The sequence below is a fragment of the Caretta caretta genome, chromosome 7 (assembly GCF_965140235.1).
Source record: "Caretta caretta isolate rCarCar2 chromosome 7, rCarCar1.hap1, whole genome shotgun sequence".
Classification (NCBI taxonomy): Eukaryota; Metazoa; Chordata; order Testudines; family Cheloniidae; genus Caretta; species Caretta caretta.
The window spans coordinates 43,648,493-43,665,268 of record NC_134212.1 but is presented as its reverse complement, the minus strand read 5'-3'; the positions used below and the strand labels follow the sequence as shown (position 1 = coordinate 43,665,268).

The 16,776-nt window shown below is 44.9% G+C and overlaps 1 protein-coding gene across 14 annotated transcripts in view; it reads right to left on the bottom strand.

The window, feature by feature from the left end:
• Nucleotides 1-431: 431 nt before the first annotated feature.
• Nucleotides 432-16,776, bottom strand: part of NEK4 (NIMA related kinase 4) — a 41,391-nt gene continuing 25,046 nt past the window's right edge. For 11 of the 14 annotated variants that reach the window (XM_075130591.1, XM_075130589.1, XM_075130598.1 and 8 more), the window contains 4 exons: nucleotides 12,594-12,682; nucleotides 11,668-11,873; nucleotides 8,458-8,591; nucleotides 432-2,218 (listed from right to left, as the gene is read on the bottom strand). In XM_075130591.1, coding sequence (XP_074986692.1) covers nucleotides 2,126-2,218; nucleotides 8,458-8,591; nucleotides 11,668-11,873; nucleotides 12,594-12,682 — 522 coding nt within the window. In that variant the 3' untranslated portion in view covers nucleotides 432-2,125. Of the gene's footprint in view, nucleotides 2,219-2,252; nucleotides 2,758-8,457; nucleotides 8,592-11,667; nucleotides 11,874-12,593; nucleotides 12,683-16,776 lie in introns of those variants that run through there. The other 3 variants (XM_075130590.1, XM_075130594.1, XR_012669297.1) reach the window with 3 other exon arrangements.

Genomic DNA, 16,776 nt, shown 5'->3' with positions numbered 1-16,776 from the left:
AGAGTGGAATTGCTACACTACAGAATGGCTTAGGAGAGGAAATGAATACCAACACAACAGAAACTGGTGGGGCTACTTACTTAGCAAAATGTAAATATCCAAATTGGAATCTAGTCAGAGTGCTGCCTCTTCTCTTCTTTAGTGTGCGCTCTAGATGTTCAAACCATCTTCTGTACCAACACTCTAGTCTTTGATTATTAAAAGTGATTTTGCTCCTCGTAGCTTGAAGGTCAACTATAAACCAGACATGCCCAGAACAGCGGGACTGAGGGAGATGCAGCAGCTGCAGTGGATGTGGAGAACAACTGAGTTGAACCTCCTACCATTTTGTGAAATCACCTAGTCTAGTGCACTTTTATTCTGCAGCATTTCTCTACATGAGCTATTCTGTAGGATAAAATATCTACTAAGAATATTAAGGAAACTGGATGTTTTGCAGACTTACTGAATATGGTTTTATTTTACAAAATTCAGATATCCTTGGCTTAATTATCCCTTTAAAAAAATCAAAGATTTACAAACCTTCAGAACACGTTCTGTCAACATTAGAACATAAAGTATACAAAATAAACTTACTATAAGACAAGTTGACAAATGAAATGGTAAATTGGTCTATTTAATGTATCTGAATGTACCTAGTCTTTCTTTAATCATTATTCCATTCCGAAAAGGAATTAGTATGTGCATTTGTTTTGGTTGGAGAAAACAAAATTCTAATCTAAACCTTGAACATGATCTCTAAAGATGCCCAAGGGCTAAGAGTAAGGAGTTTGTCCATCTTTTTATTGTATTTTAAACAGTTTAAATTTTAAGCCATTTGTAGAAACTGCAGTGAGTTTTTGCAGCTATAGAAATCACAATCAGCTCTCCATGCCAAACGGAGCTTTAGGTCTTAACTTCAGTACATTTTAATTCTAATAATCCCAAATTATAGCCTTAGCAAATGTTCCCAGTCACTTGGTAGTATAGTAAGACGCAGTATGACTGAAACCTACTGAAAAAAATTAGAACTAAATCTTGTATTAGTTTACATACAAAATGTAGTATGTCCTTTCTAGAAACAATTTCATATCCATAGAACACTCATTCAGTGAGAGACCAAAAGGCAAGTAGTGTAAAGTAAAAATCCAAATTAATATCAAATTTTTCTCCTGTAGAGAAAGTACCGTATATACTTGATCATAAGCCGGTTTGTTTATAAGCCGACCTCTTTCCCCACCCCAAGATGGCTAAGTAAAAATGGAAAATTTTTATGACCCATTCATAAGTCGAGCCTATAATTCAGGGGCCAACAAACTTTGGCTCCCACACTATCAGGATAAGCCGCTGGCAGGCCGAGACGGTTTGTTTATCCTAAATAAATAAAGTGTCCTGGCATGCCAGCTGCTTACCCTGAGAGGCCGGGACAGCAACTGGTGGGGAAATTTTGGGGGGGGGGGAAGCTGGGGGTCAGGGGAGTAACCCCTGTGACCACCCCCCACCTGACCCCACTCTAGCCCAGGACCCCTACACCCCATCCCATCCCTTCCCACCTTATCTGGGGAGCGCCAGGGGATGTTGTCTCTGGCCCAGCCGCAGCCTGCTCTGGGAGGCCAGACCGGGCAGCGCGGCCACAGCCTGCCAGCCCTGGAGCTGCAGCTGCTTCGGAGGCTGGGGAGAGGGCCTAAAGCAGAGAGATTCTGGCCCCACCTCTTCCCTTCTGGCTGTGCTGCCTCTCCTTGCTCCCTCTGTTGTGGGGGAGGGGCCGTCCCCCACCTCTCCCTCTCTATACCCATTCATAAGCCGACCTCCTTCTCTGATGCTTTCCTTTTTTACTAAAAAAAATTTGGCTTATGAACGGGTATATATGGTAATAGTCTTTCACATTTTAATATAAAAACATTACTAGTACTAATGCTGTATCAAAGATGCGCTGCTGTGCACAGGCACATAAGCATTCCACTCTATCAAGACCAGTTTACCTCTTTACCCGGATCTGAAAAATCCATGGGTAAATACAAGTACCACAAAATTAGTCTATACAGAATATGGAGATAATTCAATCTATCAGACAACCTCTAAACTAGGTCCTTGCTGCCTTTCTGCAACAGCTCTAAGGGAAGAAAGGTCCAGTTAAGTCACCTGGTCAAAACTTAACATTTTCTTCAAGAAACTTCAGATGGCGAGCCTTTACACTGTAATTTGTGTACTTCTCTCTCATGTGCTCCCGTAAGTGCAACTATTAAGCATAAAAGAAATAGTCAGCTGTTTTTTAATCAGAGACATGAATGCTGCTACTTGATAGACTTACATTGAAGATACCAAAGCACCTTTAAATAAAAATGTCACATGAAAAGTTTGACCAATCAAAAGGGGGAGCTGCTAACATTTAAACACAATCATAGTGTTGGCTCAGATAAAGAGCATATTCCAAAGTGCCATAGTTTGAAAGGAATTCCAGAATTAAAAGGTGTGAAATTTAAAACAACTGGAATTTTTGATTAAACTTGTCTGTATAATAATTTGTAGCCAAGGTCTACATTAAGTAGGAAGATGAAAAAATGATTACTCACCTTCTCGTAACTGTTGTTCTTCAAGATATGTTGTTCATGTCCATTCCACTCAGGGGTGTGTGCGCGCCGCATGTCCGCCGGCTGGAAAATTTTTCCCTTAGTGTCCGTAGAGTCGGCCTGGGCGCCCCTGGAATCATGCCTTCATGGCGCCCAATATAGGGCTCTGCCATCCTGCCACGCCCTTAGTTCCTTCTTGCTGGCTACTCTGACAGAGGGATAGGAGGGTGGGTATTGGAATTGACATGAACACCACATCTCGAAGAACAGTTATGAGAAGGTGAGTAACCATTTTTTCTTCTTTGAGTGCTTGTTCATGTCCATTCCAATCAGGTGACTCACAAGCCTAAGTTCAGAAGGTGGGGTCAGTGTCTTCCACTGATTGGAGCACTGCTCGTCCGAAGGCCGCATCTTCTCTGGCCTGCTGGGTAATCGCATCGTGTGTGGGGAAAGTGTGTATGGAGGACCACGTTGTTGCTCTGCAGATTTCCTGGGTGGGAACCTGCGCCAGGAATGCCACTGAGGAGGCCTAAGCCCTGATGGAGTGCGTGGTGACTGAAGGAGCGGGCACATTTGCCAAGTTGTAGCACTCCCAAAAGCATGACATGATCCATGATGAGATATGTTGAGAGGAGACAAAGACCTTTCATTCTGTCCGCCACCGCCACGAATAACTGGATGGACCTTCGGAATGGTTTCATTCTCTCGATGTAGAAGGCTAGCGCTCTGCGGACAGCCAATGAGTGAAGCCTTAGCTCCCTGGCACTGGAGTGTGGCTTAGGGTAGAATACAGGGAGGAAAATGTCCTGGCTGATGTAAAATTGGGAAAGCTCGGTGAGGCCCGAGTTGAACCTTGTCCTTAGGGAATACAGTGTAAGGGGGTTCTGATGTTAGGGCCCTGAGCTCAGACACCCTCCTAGCTGAGGTTATCGCTACCAGAAATGCCACCTTGTATGAGAGAGAGCAGGGAGCATATCGCCCAGGGCTCAAATGGTGATCCTGTAAGCCTGGAAAGGACCAGATTGAGGTCCCAAGCCGGGACAGGCTGCCGGACCTGCGGGTATAGCCTATCGAGACATTTAAGGAAACAACTGACCATCGGATTTGCAAAGACTGAACAGCCCTCTGCACCTGGGTGGAAGGTGGAGATGGCGGCCAAGTGAACCCTTATTGACCACATGGACAGCCCCTGCTGAAGAGAGTCCAATATAAGCGGCACCGAGGCGAGCGTTGGGGACGGAAGGTGCTGCTCTGACCAGATTGAAAAATCTCATCCACTTGGCAAGGTAGGCAGCTCCTATGGAAGATTTTCTGCTGCCAAGAAGAACTTGTCTGACTTGATCAGAGCAGGAGAGCGCCACTGCATTCAGCCATGGAGCTTCCACTCTGTGAGGTGGTGCGACTCAAGGTTTGGATGTTGGAGGTATTGTTAGGTCTGGGAAGAGTGGCAGGGTGACCAGGGTTTCCATGGACATTTCCAGGAGTGATGAGTACCAGTGCTGGCAGGTCCAGGCTGGAGCTATCAATATCACCAAAGCTCAGTCCCTGCGAATCTTAAGGAGCACCTTGTGAAAGAGAGGTAAAGGTGGAAACGCGTCCGTGATGGAGCCCGGACTGTGACTCGGGAAGGAGCAGAATCGCTGACACTTCCTGTTGCGTTGCGCAAGGAACAAGGTCTATTTGGGGAAAGCCCCACCAACGGAAAATTGATTTCATGTCCAGGCAAAGGGACCACTCGTGGCTGTGAAACAACCTGCTGAGATGGTCTACCAGCTCATTCTGTATTCCAGGGAGGTATGATGCTTGCAGGTGTATTGAGTGCTCTACACAGAAGTCCCACAGCAGGAGGGCTTCTCCTGGCACAGGGGAGAGGTACGTGCACCCCCCTGTTTGTTGATATAAAAAACTGCCGTGGTGTTGTCTGTCAGGACTGATACACATCTCCCTGCTAAGTGGGGTCTGAAAGTCTGCCATGGCAGGCACACCGCTCTCTGACATTGATGTGGAGAGCGAGATCTGCCTGAGACCAAAGGCCTTGTGTTCTGAGATCTCCCATATGTGCCCCCCAGCCCAAGTCTGACACATCTGTCACACCGAGAGTGATGGCTGAGGGATGGTGAAGGGGACCCCTGCACCTACTACCTGTGGGTCGAGCCACCACAGGAGGGAGTCGAGTACCGGGCAAGGCAGGGTTATAATCCTGTCCGGACTGGCCGATACGCTGACGCCAGCCACTACTGAAGTGGTCGAAGTCTGAGTCTGGCATGCTGTACTACGTAGGTACAAGCCAGCATGTGTCCCAGAAGCGTCAGGCAATTCCTTGCTCTAGTGATGGGGAACTGCCTGAGACCCCATATGTCGTCGTCCAGGGACCAAAACCTGGCTTCTGGGAGGTATGCCATGGCTTGTGTCGAGTCCAGCACTGCCCCTATAAACTATCCTCTGAACAGGGGACAGCGTTGATTTCCCTTCGTTTAGGAGGAGACCCAGTTCATCAAATGTCATTCTTATGAAGCTGACCTGTGCCTCCACTTGAGACCTGGAGTGGCCCTTGATCAGCCAGTCATCGAGGTGCAGGAACACCTGTACCTTCCGCTTGCACAGGAATGCCACCACAACTGCCATGCACTTGGCGAACGCTCAAGGAGCAACTGACAGGCCAAAAGGAAGGACTGTGAAATGATAGTGGTTGTTGTTCACCACAAACCTGAGGTATTTTTCGTGGGATGGAATTATTGCTATGTGAAAGTATGCGTCCTTCAAGTAGAGGACGGTATACCAGTCTCCTGGATCCAATTAGGGGATAATGGGGGCCAAAGAGACCATGCGGAACTTGAGCTTCTTCTGGAACTTGTTGAGTTCTCTCAGGTCTAGGATGGGCTTTCGGTATTAGGAAATACCGGGAGTAGAAATCCTTGCCCCTTTGCTCCTGAGGAACCTCTTCCACTGCCCCTAGAGAGAGGAGCAAGTGCATCTCCTGAATAAGGATTTGCTCATGAGAGGGGTCCCTGAAGGAGGACAGGAAAGGGGGTTGGAAGGGCACAGAATTAGATGGAGTATCCTCTCTCTACCGTGCAGAGTACCCAGCAGTCCGAAGTGATACGTTACCATGCACGGTAGAAAGGGGATAGTTGGGATGAAAAGGTAAGTCGGGGTAGATCCAGTTCTTGTACTGGTGCACTGTCCTTGACCACACCCTCAAAAGGCTGGTCTGGTGCTGGGAGGTGGGTTGGGCTGGGCTGGCCAGAGCCCTAGCTGGAGGATGGGTGCTGTCTTCTCCTGCCGCTCCTATTCCTCCTCCGAGGAGCATCCTGCTGATTCTGTGATTGGTAGAACCATGAGGGAAGCTGCGACTGGAAGTGCCTGCGCTGAGTGGTGTGAGTATGGAGGCCCAAGGAGCTGAAGGTGGTCCTTGAGTCCTTTAGACTGGAGTCTTTCATCCGTTTTATCGGAAAATAGGGCTGAACCCTCAAAGGGGAGGTCCTGGAAGGTTTGTTGGACCTCATAGCGGAGACCAGAGACCTGCAACCAGGGACTCCTCCTCATTGCAACCCCTGTGGCCACTGAGCAGGAGGCTGCATCTGCCGCGTCCAATGCGGCCTGTAGAGAAGCTTGGGAAATCAGTTTTCCTTCCACCACCAGTGCCGAGAACTCTGCACGAGAGTCCTGCAGCAGCAGCTCAGCAAAAACTTGGCTATTGCGCCGCAGGTGTTCTGCAAGTATCTGCTAACGATGACCTGCTGTTTGATATGCGGGACAGTAGAGTGGACCTTCCTCCCAAAAAGGTCTAGTTTTTTAGCGTCCCTATTTTTAGGGGAGGGGCCTTGGTAGCCCTGGCGCTCACGCTGGTTCACTGCATCAACCACCAGGGAATAGGCAAGTGCGTGGGTATATAGGTGCTCATATCCCTTTGAAGGGACAAAGTACCGCCTCTCATTTCTCTTGGCCGTAGGGGACAGAGATGCGGGGGTCTGCCACAAGGTCTTTGTGGTCTCAGTAATAGTCTTTATTAATGACAAGGCAATATGAGAGGGTCCGGAGGAGGCGAGGATGTCAACCATCAGGTCAGCGTCTTCTACCACCTCCTCTGCCTGGATGCGTAGGTTCTGGGCCACCTGTCGCAGAAGATGTTGCAGGACCCTGTTGTCCTCCAAGGCCGGGGCCATCTATGTCCCCACCATGGTTTCGTCTGGGGAGGATGAGGAGGAAAGTCCTGGCAATGGGCCCTGCTCACTCCCCTCAGCACCCAGGGAGTCACGCGGCACCTGGTACTGCTGTGCTGCCAGGTCCATAGCCTGTGGTGCCGGGGCCGTTGGAACTAAGATAATCGGCACCGATGCTGGCGGTGCCGAGATTGCCGATGCCGATGATGCCAATGTTGGAAGAGTCTGTGCCGATGCTGCAGGCAAAGGTAGAGGTGTTGGTGGTGCCTCTGCCAACGATGCTTGTGGAGGGACGCCAAAGACACCGATGCGGACCTGGACCTTGACCCTTGGATTTGTCCCTGGCTCTGACGATTCGCCCAGGGTGTCCAGAAGAGCCACTCAGCCTCCTGTACCCCAGGGGAGGAGGGGAGGAGCTGATGAGACCCTAGGAGTCGGAGGAGGCGAGGTGACATTGCCCAAATTGGATCTCCCTGCCGCAGGCTCCTTGGGCTTGGATGGGGGAGAGCGACCCCTCCCCAGCGTTTTCTTTTTGTGGGGCACCGGGGACTGAGACCGCTGCTTGACAGAAGACTGTCCGTGGGCAGAGCCATGACTCCTTGGGGTCCTTCCTCAGGACTGACTTGTGCACCGTCGGTGCCGGAGCACTGAGCACGGATGAGGAGGTGCTGGGTGTGGGTTCTGCTGATCCTGGGTCAGACTGCGGTCTGAGTGCTGCCTCCATTAGAAGGATCTTGAGTCTTTGATCTCGGTCCTTCAAGGTCCTAGGGCAGAACCCTTTGCAAATTCTGCACTTCTCCTTCTGGTGACTCTCCCCAAGGCACTGCAGACAGGAAGAGTGCGGGTCGCTCTTAGGCATAAACTTTCCACAGTCTTCATAGAGCTTGAACCCCTGGGGACCGAGTCATACCCCAGAACCGGGGAAGCATTGTTGGGGGGAACCCCCAAAAGAAAACTTAATAGTTCATAATTCTAGTAGCTCTTAACTGACTGATTGCTAACACTAGAAGCTATAAACATGAAAAGTGGACACTGCCCAAACACGCTTGTAAAGCAAGAGCAACAGTTTGTTCCAGCTAGTTGTCACTAACAGCGAGAAGGAACTAAGGAGGTGGCGAGTCAGTAGGGCCCTAAATTGGGTGCCATGAGGCGCAACTCCAGGGGGCACCCAGGCCAACCCTACGGATGCTGCTAAGGGAAAAATCCTCCAGGTGATGTGCACGTGGCGTGCACATACCTGATTGGAATTGACATGAACAAGCACTCAAAGAAGAAGGATCAGTTTCTGCCTTTGGATACATGTTCAAATACACATGCATAACTTCCAGTGAAGGCAGAAGACAGAATTTGGCCATTCAAAGTTGAATGCATAATGAAGATATGCTAATAGATTAATGTCAAAGTAGTCAAATCTCTTGTACCTTTTCCAATTGGAAGATAAGGGTATATGGCATTGCTATCAACTTCCAAGTAGGATCAAAGAATTCAAGGCTGCTCCCCTTCTTACATTCTGAATCAATTACATTGTATAACATGGTAATTTGTGTAGTCAATATACATGAGTATGATACTGATTCTGCAAACAATTAAGCATGTGCTTAAGTCTTTGCAGGATCAGAGCCTATATCATTAAATCAGATCAGTTTCTCAAGATATAAAAGTAAAAACAATGCTCATTTAACCTTTTGTGTGGAAGAAAAAAGAAGCAAATACAATTGATTACAATATGTAGGAAAGACACTCACCTCTCTCTTCAGTTCATCATCTTCCTCCATGATGTCATACACTTTCTCTAGAAGTTTCACTCCCAGCCCTTGCACCACATCAGACCTCAGAATTTCAACCATTCTTCTGATCTTTTCAGGACCAGATAAAACATCTAAAAAAATAATAAAATTAACTATTTTTGCACTGACAATATTAACAGTCACCTTATATGTACTAGAAGTACTTAGAGTGGTTGGTACCAGCAAAAGCCTGGAAGGTGGTTTAGGATTGTGGAATAGGCACCTCAACTGGATGTCTCTGGTCAGCAGAAATACAATTAAATAGGTCAGTCATCTGAAGGTGACTACTGGGTCTCTATGCAGGTGCAAGGTTCATACAGATTCAGTTTGCAAAATCAGGTCTTAGAGGGCTCAGGGTGTCAGACTCAGACAGACATCACTGTATGAGTGTATACTCTAATCATGTCTGGAAGGTTCTTTGTAATCATAATGGTAGAAATATTTTTTAAAAATTAAGTTGATGTTCTGAAAAACAATTGTGTGGCAAAAGGTGGATTCTACAACAAGTTTCACAGCCATACAATGTAGAGAACCCTGATATAGAGGTAAAAAAACACTTCAATCATTTTACATTTGAAAAAAAAATGACTGTAAAAGTTCGTAAGTATTGTATTTATATATAGGACAGAATAGCACAGGCAGCAGTACAGTCTTCCAGCAGTGTGCCTCATTGACCTTTCACGCCTTCATTTCTCTGCTTAAACTGCAAACAAGGGATTCCACTTATGAATGTAGTTTTATGATAATGGAAGGTCTACACTAGGAATAAAACAGAAAGTGTCAAAACTTTAATTTTGGATGATTTCAGTGTCCAAAGTAATATGGCTCCCACAACTGACATAGGCTGGATTTAAGCCAATGATTCAAGGTTGAAAGACATAACCTATTAGCACCCTAAATCCCCTTTCTGCATTAACATGTGAAAGAAAAGGACTTGATAAACCAGAAGAGATTGCAATTTAAGAAAAATTAAATTGGGGGGGAGGGATAGCTCAGTGGTTTGAGCATTGGCCTGCTAAACCCAGGGTTGTGAGTTCAATCCTTCAGGGGGCCATTTAGGGATCTGGGGCAAAAATTGGGGATTGGTCCTGCTTTGAGCAGGGGATTGGACTAGATGACCTCCTGAGGTCCCTTCCAACCCTGATATTCTATGATTCTATGAAAATTTAAGCCACTGTTCCAGCACCTTCAAATTGGTTATAGATTTCCAGTACCAGTAACAGCAGCTGTATAAATTTTAAAGTGCAGCTATGTGAGAAAAACTGACCATGTAAAAAGGCACTTCACTGACCAAAATTTGCTCCCTGTACATTCACAGAGTCATGTTCACTGACTATAGAGACAAACGCTTTCAATACATTTTACTCCTGTTATCTTTGCAGAACCGCCATAACTATGGGAGAGTTATCTTGATTCAATTCTGCTTTCTCAATCACCAGAAGAGAAGTAACTAGAATCCTTGTTACTTACAACACATGAGCCAGGAAGAACAGTTTGAGACTTTCAGATTCCAAGCCGATTTTTTTTCCGTCCATCTTTTGACTTGCAAACTGAGCTCGAGCTCTGGGACTCTGCAAGGGGCGGGGTGGGGGGGGTGCAATGATCCCAGAATCTGGGGTCCAGGCCAGGCCAGAATATCTACACTGCAATTTTTAGCCCTGCAAAACTACCCTGGGTCAGCTGACCTGGGCCAACCACAGCTATATCACAGGTGTTTTATTCCAGTGCACAGGTACTCTGAAAGTCAAAAACAAACCTTAAGATGCCATTTTTAGAGTAGCATTTCAGAATATGACCACTCTTGTGAAGGCCGAATTTCAAACGATGATTTACTTGCATTTATCATTGCAAAATTAGAGAACCACTTGCAGCTGCAAAATAAGGCCCAGTAAGGTTCCCTCCCCACTCTGAACTCTAGGGTACAGATGTGGGGACCCGCATGAAAGACCCCTAAGCTTATTTCTACCAGCTTAGGTTAAAAACTTCGCCAAGGCACAAATCCTTCCTTGTCCTTGGATGGGTACTGCTGCCACCACCAAGTGAGTTAGACAAAGATTCAGGAAAAGGTCCACTTGGAATTCCTATTCCCCCAAAATACCCCTTCCCCTCCCCCCAAGCCCTACACTCCCTTCCTAGGAAGGCTTGAGAATAATATACCAACCAAATAGCTAAACTAGATTCTTAAAAAACAGAACTTTTATAATAAAGAAAAAAAAGTAAAAGAAGCACCTCTGTAAAATCAGGATGGAAGGTAACTTTACAGGGTAATCAGACTCAAAACACAAAGGATTCCCCTCTCGGCAAAACTTTAAAGTTACAAAAAACAGGGATAAACCTCTCTCTTAGCACAGGGAAAATTCACAAGCGCAAAACAAAAGATAATCTAACACGCCTTGCCTTATTTACTTACTCTTTTTGCAATATTGAGACTCGTTTTAGGATGATTTTAGGAGAAAATCTTAAAACCTGATGCTTCTCTGCTTCCCCAGAGAACACACCAACAAAGCCCCCGCCTCCCAGATTTGAAAGTATCTTCTTTCCCCATTGGTCCTTTTGGTCAGGTGCCAACCAGATTATTTCTTAACCCCCTACAGGTAAGGCGGAATTCTAGGCTACCCTTAGCTGTATGGTTATGACAGGCCCCAATTCTGTGATGGGATTTCTGCAAGCGACTCCTGCATCTGCACAAAGCCCCAGGTTTTTAAGATGCTGAGTTGAGTCCCATTTAAAGATTAAGCCTTAAAGGTGATCTGCAAAGCTTTACAGCAACTAAATTATTTGGAAGTTTTAAAGTTGTATTTTAAGACATTGAAATCTACAATTTTAGATCTTAAATGGTTATTTAAAACCTTCATAGTGTGGGTCACATATTGATAGATTACCTCATGAACCACCTTCTCTTTTATTCACAATTACATGGAGCACCTCCCCTCCAACTGTCAAGCAAATAACATCCCTGTAGCAACTACAGCAATTACTTAAATGGAAAAGGGATATTAAAAATGTAATTAATTTTTAGCTGCTTTCATGTGTAACAGAAGGAAGGAGAACAGCCGCATCTGACCAGCCAGCTTCCTGTGCACCGCCAGCAAGTGCTCTTCAAACCACTGGTGGTCCATAGACCACAGTTTATAACCACTATTTTAAAGCATTAACAGAGCTACAGACCTGAAGGAAATTCTTCAAATTTGAATTTTTCTGGTTCATTAGATACTTTTCCATGTAGGATGAGAGTGTCTCTGTATTTCCTATGAAGCTTGAACTCTGATGCAGGGGTTAGGATTGAAGGGTGTTCACAGTTCTCTTTAGAATCCATTTTCAGTGTCTGAGTCATTAGCTGTACCAAATCATTCATTTCATTTGTATTGCTTTTTCTAGAAAAGGGGGGGAAAAAAATCTAATTCAATGCCAATCTCCATTTTGCAGTCAATGTGGACTTTCCATAATCTTGTGATCTAAGTAGGCCTTGTTATGTAGTCTGTGTTAAATTCTTGTTGCTATGCAGATCCATTGGTTGTGGTAGTAATGCAATAAGGCATAGGAGCTTTTAGCATCATTTCATCTAACCTTTGCACTGAGCAAGTCTTAACAACAAAGTTTAAGAATCCAGCCAGCCACCAACATCCAATCTACATTAGCATTACCACCACTGGAAGTACAATGGAGGAAGATTTTAAGAAAGACGCCAAATGTAGACAAGATCCTAGATAAATACTTCAACTGAGCCCACAATGTCAGGAAAACCATGTTAACAACTTTCCAAGTAATAGTTCTCAATGCTTCCTGACAGTAGTTCCTCTCCTTGATGCTGGAAAATCAATTTCCTGGAAAGCATTCATGACAGCACTTGGAGGCACAGCAGCCACACACAAAGAAGTTAAACACAGTAGATAAAGAAGTGTATGTCACAAAAGAGCAACGAACAAAAGGTATCTGATTCTTTTACTGTATAGCTCTTCATAACCCCACTATGCATCATCCTTAGAAACACATTTCTACACACAGTTTTCCACACCAAGTTAAAGCACAATAAGGTACTTATTTGCAGTGTCAGTGACTACTGAATGTCTGTATGCAAGTAAGAAAACACTTACCCTTCCTTGGAATCTCCATCTGACTTATCTGTGGAGCTTGTGGAAGAGCTTAGCTCATCATCAGACAGACAACGGATTATTTTTTTTTCCTGTTATAGATAAAAAAAGTGTGTGTGTAGAATTAGGCATTTTATTGAATCAGTAGTTTGTACTATAAGCACTGATTCTTTGAAGTATGTGACAAAATAAGCTTCAACAAGAACATTTTTACAATTTAACTTTATAAGTAAACACAAGGGGCTTTTAAGCATTAAGTCCAAGAGTCAAAACAAACTAGTTAAAGCACATACACCATCATATACTCATTTAACTAGCATTAAACCTCACCTGTTCTGTTTCAACCTACACTGAATGCTTTGCCAAGTGTGCTACAGAGTCGGACAATTGGGGGGAGGGATAGCTCAGTGGTTTGAGCATTGGCCGGCTAAACCCAGGGTTGTGAGTTCAATCCTTGAGGGGGCCATTTAGGGATCTGGGGCAAAAATTGGGGATTGGTCCTGCTTTGAGCAGGGGGTTGGACTAGATGACCTCTGAGGTCCCTTCCAACCCTGATATTCTATGATTCTATGAAATTTGTGCTATGTTTAGTCTGGGACCATGTGTAATTCCACTGGCAAGTTCATGATAGAAAGGTAAAGCAGGTGTCATTTGATTTTTAAAAATCTACAGAATCATATTTTCAGTGGTGTCACCCCCTGTGGCATGGTGGGGGGATTCACTCCCTCCCACCCCACTGTCTCCCAGCCACAGGTCCTCCAGTTGGTAGAAATTTTGATAGTACACTGTTGTTGGAAATTGGTCAAGCTGGGTATTATTCAAAATCCCTTTCTCCCACTAATACAATGGTACCAAACACGACAAACCTAGAACAATTATGCAGATACATATTAGAGAAAATATTTAAAATCAATTTTAAAAATTATACTTTACAACAAGCATATCAAACATGCAGCCCTCACAAAGTTAAACTGTGGCCCTTGACTGGCTACTGTGTTACCAATTAATGCTCAGAACATGATACCCCCTATTAATTTTTTAAAATGTTAGATTACTATAAATGGAAGGAGTGCTTCAAGTTGATTTGCTATCATTGGCAAAAAAAAGGGGGTTTACTTGTATTGATCATCAGCTTTGTTTATTATGCCAGAATAGTTGTAATGAGGCATTGTTTAAGATGTCAGCGTTCAGCTAGAAATTACTGGAATCCATCCATGAATGGTATGCATATAGTTAAGTATCATTAATTACAATCCCAAAGTAATTATTACAAAATCCTTGTTTCTACTTTGGTCTTGATCATTTTTAGGCATCAATGGGGAGGCAAAGAGTACCAACTAGCAGCTGAATCTTTGGAGAATACCACCATGGAGGATGCAGTTAAACGCTTGGTGGTGTTGCCGGTTCCCTTCTGTGCACTTAGTTCAGATGAAGGCCGAGGACACGAAAACAGAACACAGAAAGTCCTGGGGGGGGGGGGAGAGCGGGGGAGAAAGGTAGATGGTGGTCATAAGACAGCATCCAAATGCTCTTTCCTGGATTTTCCTGACAACTCCAGAACATTTAAGCATGGCTGGGATGGACTTCCCCAGAAACAACCAAGCTCCATCTAAACTCATTAGATGCTGTTATATGCCAAGAAGGGACAATTTTAAAGCTACAGGATGAGCTTATGGCAATCCATTTGCATATGACAGACCAGAGTTCATTAATATCATGACTAAAATCAGTCTTCAGTGATGAGATAGCTAAAGATGTCAGTCCAATGGATACTTTGGGTCATGACTTTTATGAAGCCTTCAAAAATAGCCAAAGAATTATCCAAGGCTCCATTAATCTATGGGCTCCAATCAAGAAGAACAAACTAAAGCTGTGCTCAAATGCAAAGAAGAGAGGCAGAGTGAAGACGGCAGAGACTATTCCAGAGCTAACCACAGGGTCATTGTTCGCTCATCTCCTGGTTATGTCCAGATCTCAGCATATTGTTGATTTACATGAGTGTTTGGGAAAGTACTCTAAAAGTACAATCGATGTTTGAATGTGACGGAACAATGCATGTATGTCAGGTGAAAAGCAAAGTAATGCGCATCTTGCATAGTCTTCCTAAAACAGGACCTACGGACAATATGACGACCAGCACCTTATGTCAGCAGACCCCTTTCAGGATAACAATCATAGATGGAACGGCTGAGGTACAAACTCTTGAAAAACCAGAAACTTAACGCTTGCTGAGATTTGGCTGAACACTTCATTATGAGGCCAAGGAGTAAATATTAGACCTATGATGAAGTCCACCTTGTGTTTGACATATACACAGAGGAATCAATTAAAAACATTACCAGAAAGAAGTGGCTCCATGGCACTGCACCCATCCAATACCACAGTGGTTCTCAAACTGTGGGTAGGGACCCTAAAGTGGGTCGCGACTCCATTTTAATGGGGTCACCAGAGCTGGCTTAGACTTGCTAGGGCCAAAGCCCAAGCCCGAGGGCTTCAGCCCTGTGCAGCAGGGCTCAGGTTACAGGCCTCCTGCCTGGGGCTGAAGCCCTTGGGCTTTGGCCACGCCGGCCGGGGAAGGTGGGGCTTTGGCTTTGCCTGGGTGGCGGGACTTGGGCAGGCTCAGGCTTCAATCCCCCCCTGCTGGGGTGCTGTCATAATTTTTGTTGTCAGAAGGGGGTCACGGTGCAAGAAGTTTGAGAACCCCCGCGATACAAAAATCATTGACTCCATGAACATCGCCAATGTCATAATGAAGAAGCTACTGTCTCATACTCACATGAAGTATAGGTTAACCACGTACCCTGCAGAAAGAACACTCATGCGAAGAACTGCTGAAAGACTTTCATCATCATATGGTATAATGAAGCTGCTGCCTCACACTGTTCAGTGGAGTTTCTTCTTAGTTACCATAAGGAAGCTAACACTAAAATTATCTTGCATACCATCAATGCCATGGGGAGAGGTGCTACTGAAATGTGCATTTTGGCATTAGAACAGATGTCCCAGTGCTCTTCGAGAGACACTACCCAAAACTTCCTCAAGATTCTGCTGGGGAACAGAATTGTTTTATATCCCTCTGAGATGTGTTCCTATCACTTGGACCATGAAAAGCCACGGCACAGCAAGATTTCCATGTCCTTTCAGGATATGACACTACCAGATTTGGTTCAGCCTCCGAAGACTCTCTCCTCACTCTGAAGGTCCTTGGAACGGCTGATACAGTCACTGATGAGGTCATATATGCACTGAAGACATTCACATGCCAAGTTTACCATTTGAAGACCAAACATTATGACACTTTCAGAGCTACATTGGTGGCTGTTTTCCAAGAAACAGACAGAGAAAAAATGCCATTGACATGGTGTGCATTTATGCCTCCTACCAAGAGGGCAAATTATCAAGCAATGGAGTGGTTCCAAGATGTTCAAGCACACCCAAACCTACATTCCCCTGTTGGGCATGGATGAATCTTGGAAGATGGACTGATCACAGCAGTTCTGTGAAATACCATGTGATCCTGAATCATTCAGCTAATCAAATGCTTGTGTGCAAAAACCAGATGCTCACCACCCTGCAAATGTTTGGCCAGCAGCCTGCCTTGTACAGAGATGTGCCAATGTGGCACAGAAGACAGTCAGCGTGACAGTGGGTCATTGGTGCCCTAGACAGAGAGGACACCGATGACGACGACTTCAATGAATAGATGTTTTCAGTCCTACATGTCAAGGCTAACTTCCCTAGGATCAACAAAGGTCAATGTCTTTTTAATTAAGCAATGCATCCCTGTGTTAAAGTATAATTTTAAAAAAGTTGATTTTTAAATATTTTCTCAAATATATATCTACTTAATTGTTCTAGGTTTGTCATGCTTGTTACCACTGTGTTTGTGGGAGAAAGGGCTTTTGAATGATATCCAACTCAACCCACTTCCAATGACACTATACTATCAACATTTCCACCCACCAGAGAACCTGGACCAGGAAGCTGGCAGAGGGATTAGAGAGTACCTCTGCCATAGTGCAAAGGGTGACACCACTGAAATTGACTTTGTAGATTTTTACTAATCAAATGACACCTCCAGTCACAATAAAAATTGCCCCACCCGGTCCTCTGGGTAAGCACCAGCATTGTATATTGCTAACTGCCTTTATGTGCATTGGAAAGTATCTTGGGAAGGGTTGAAGGT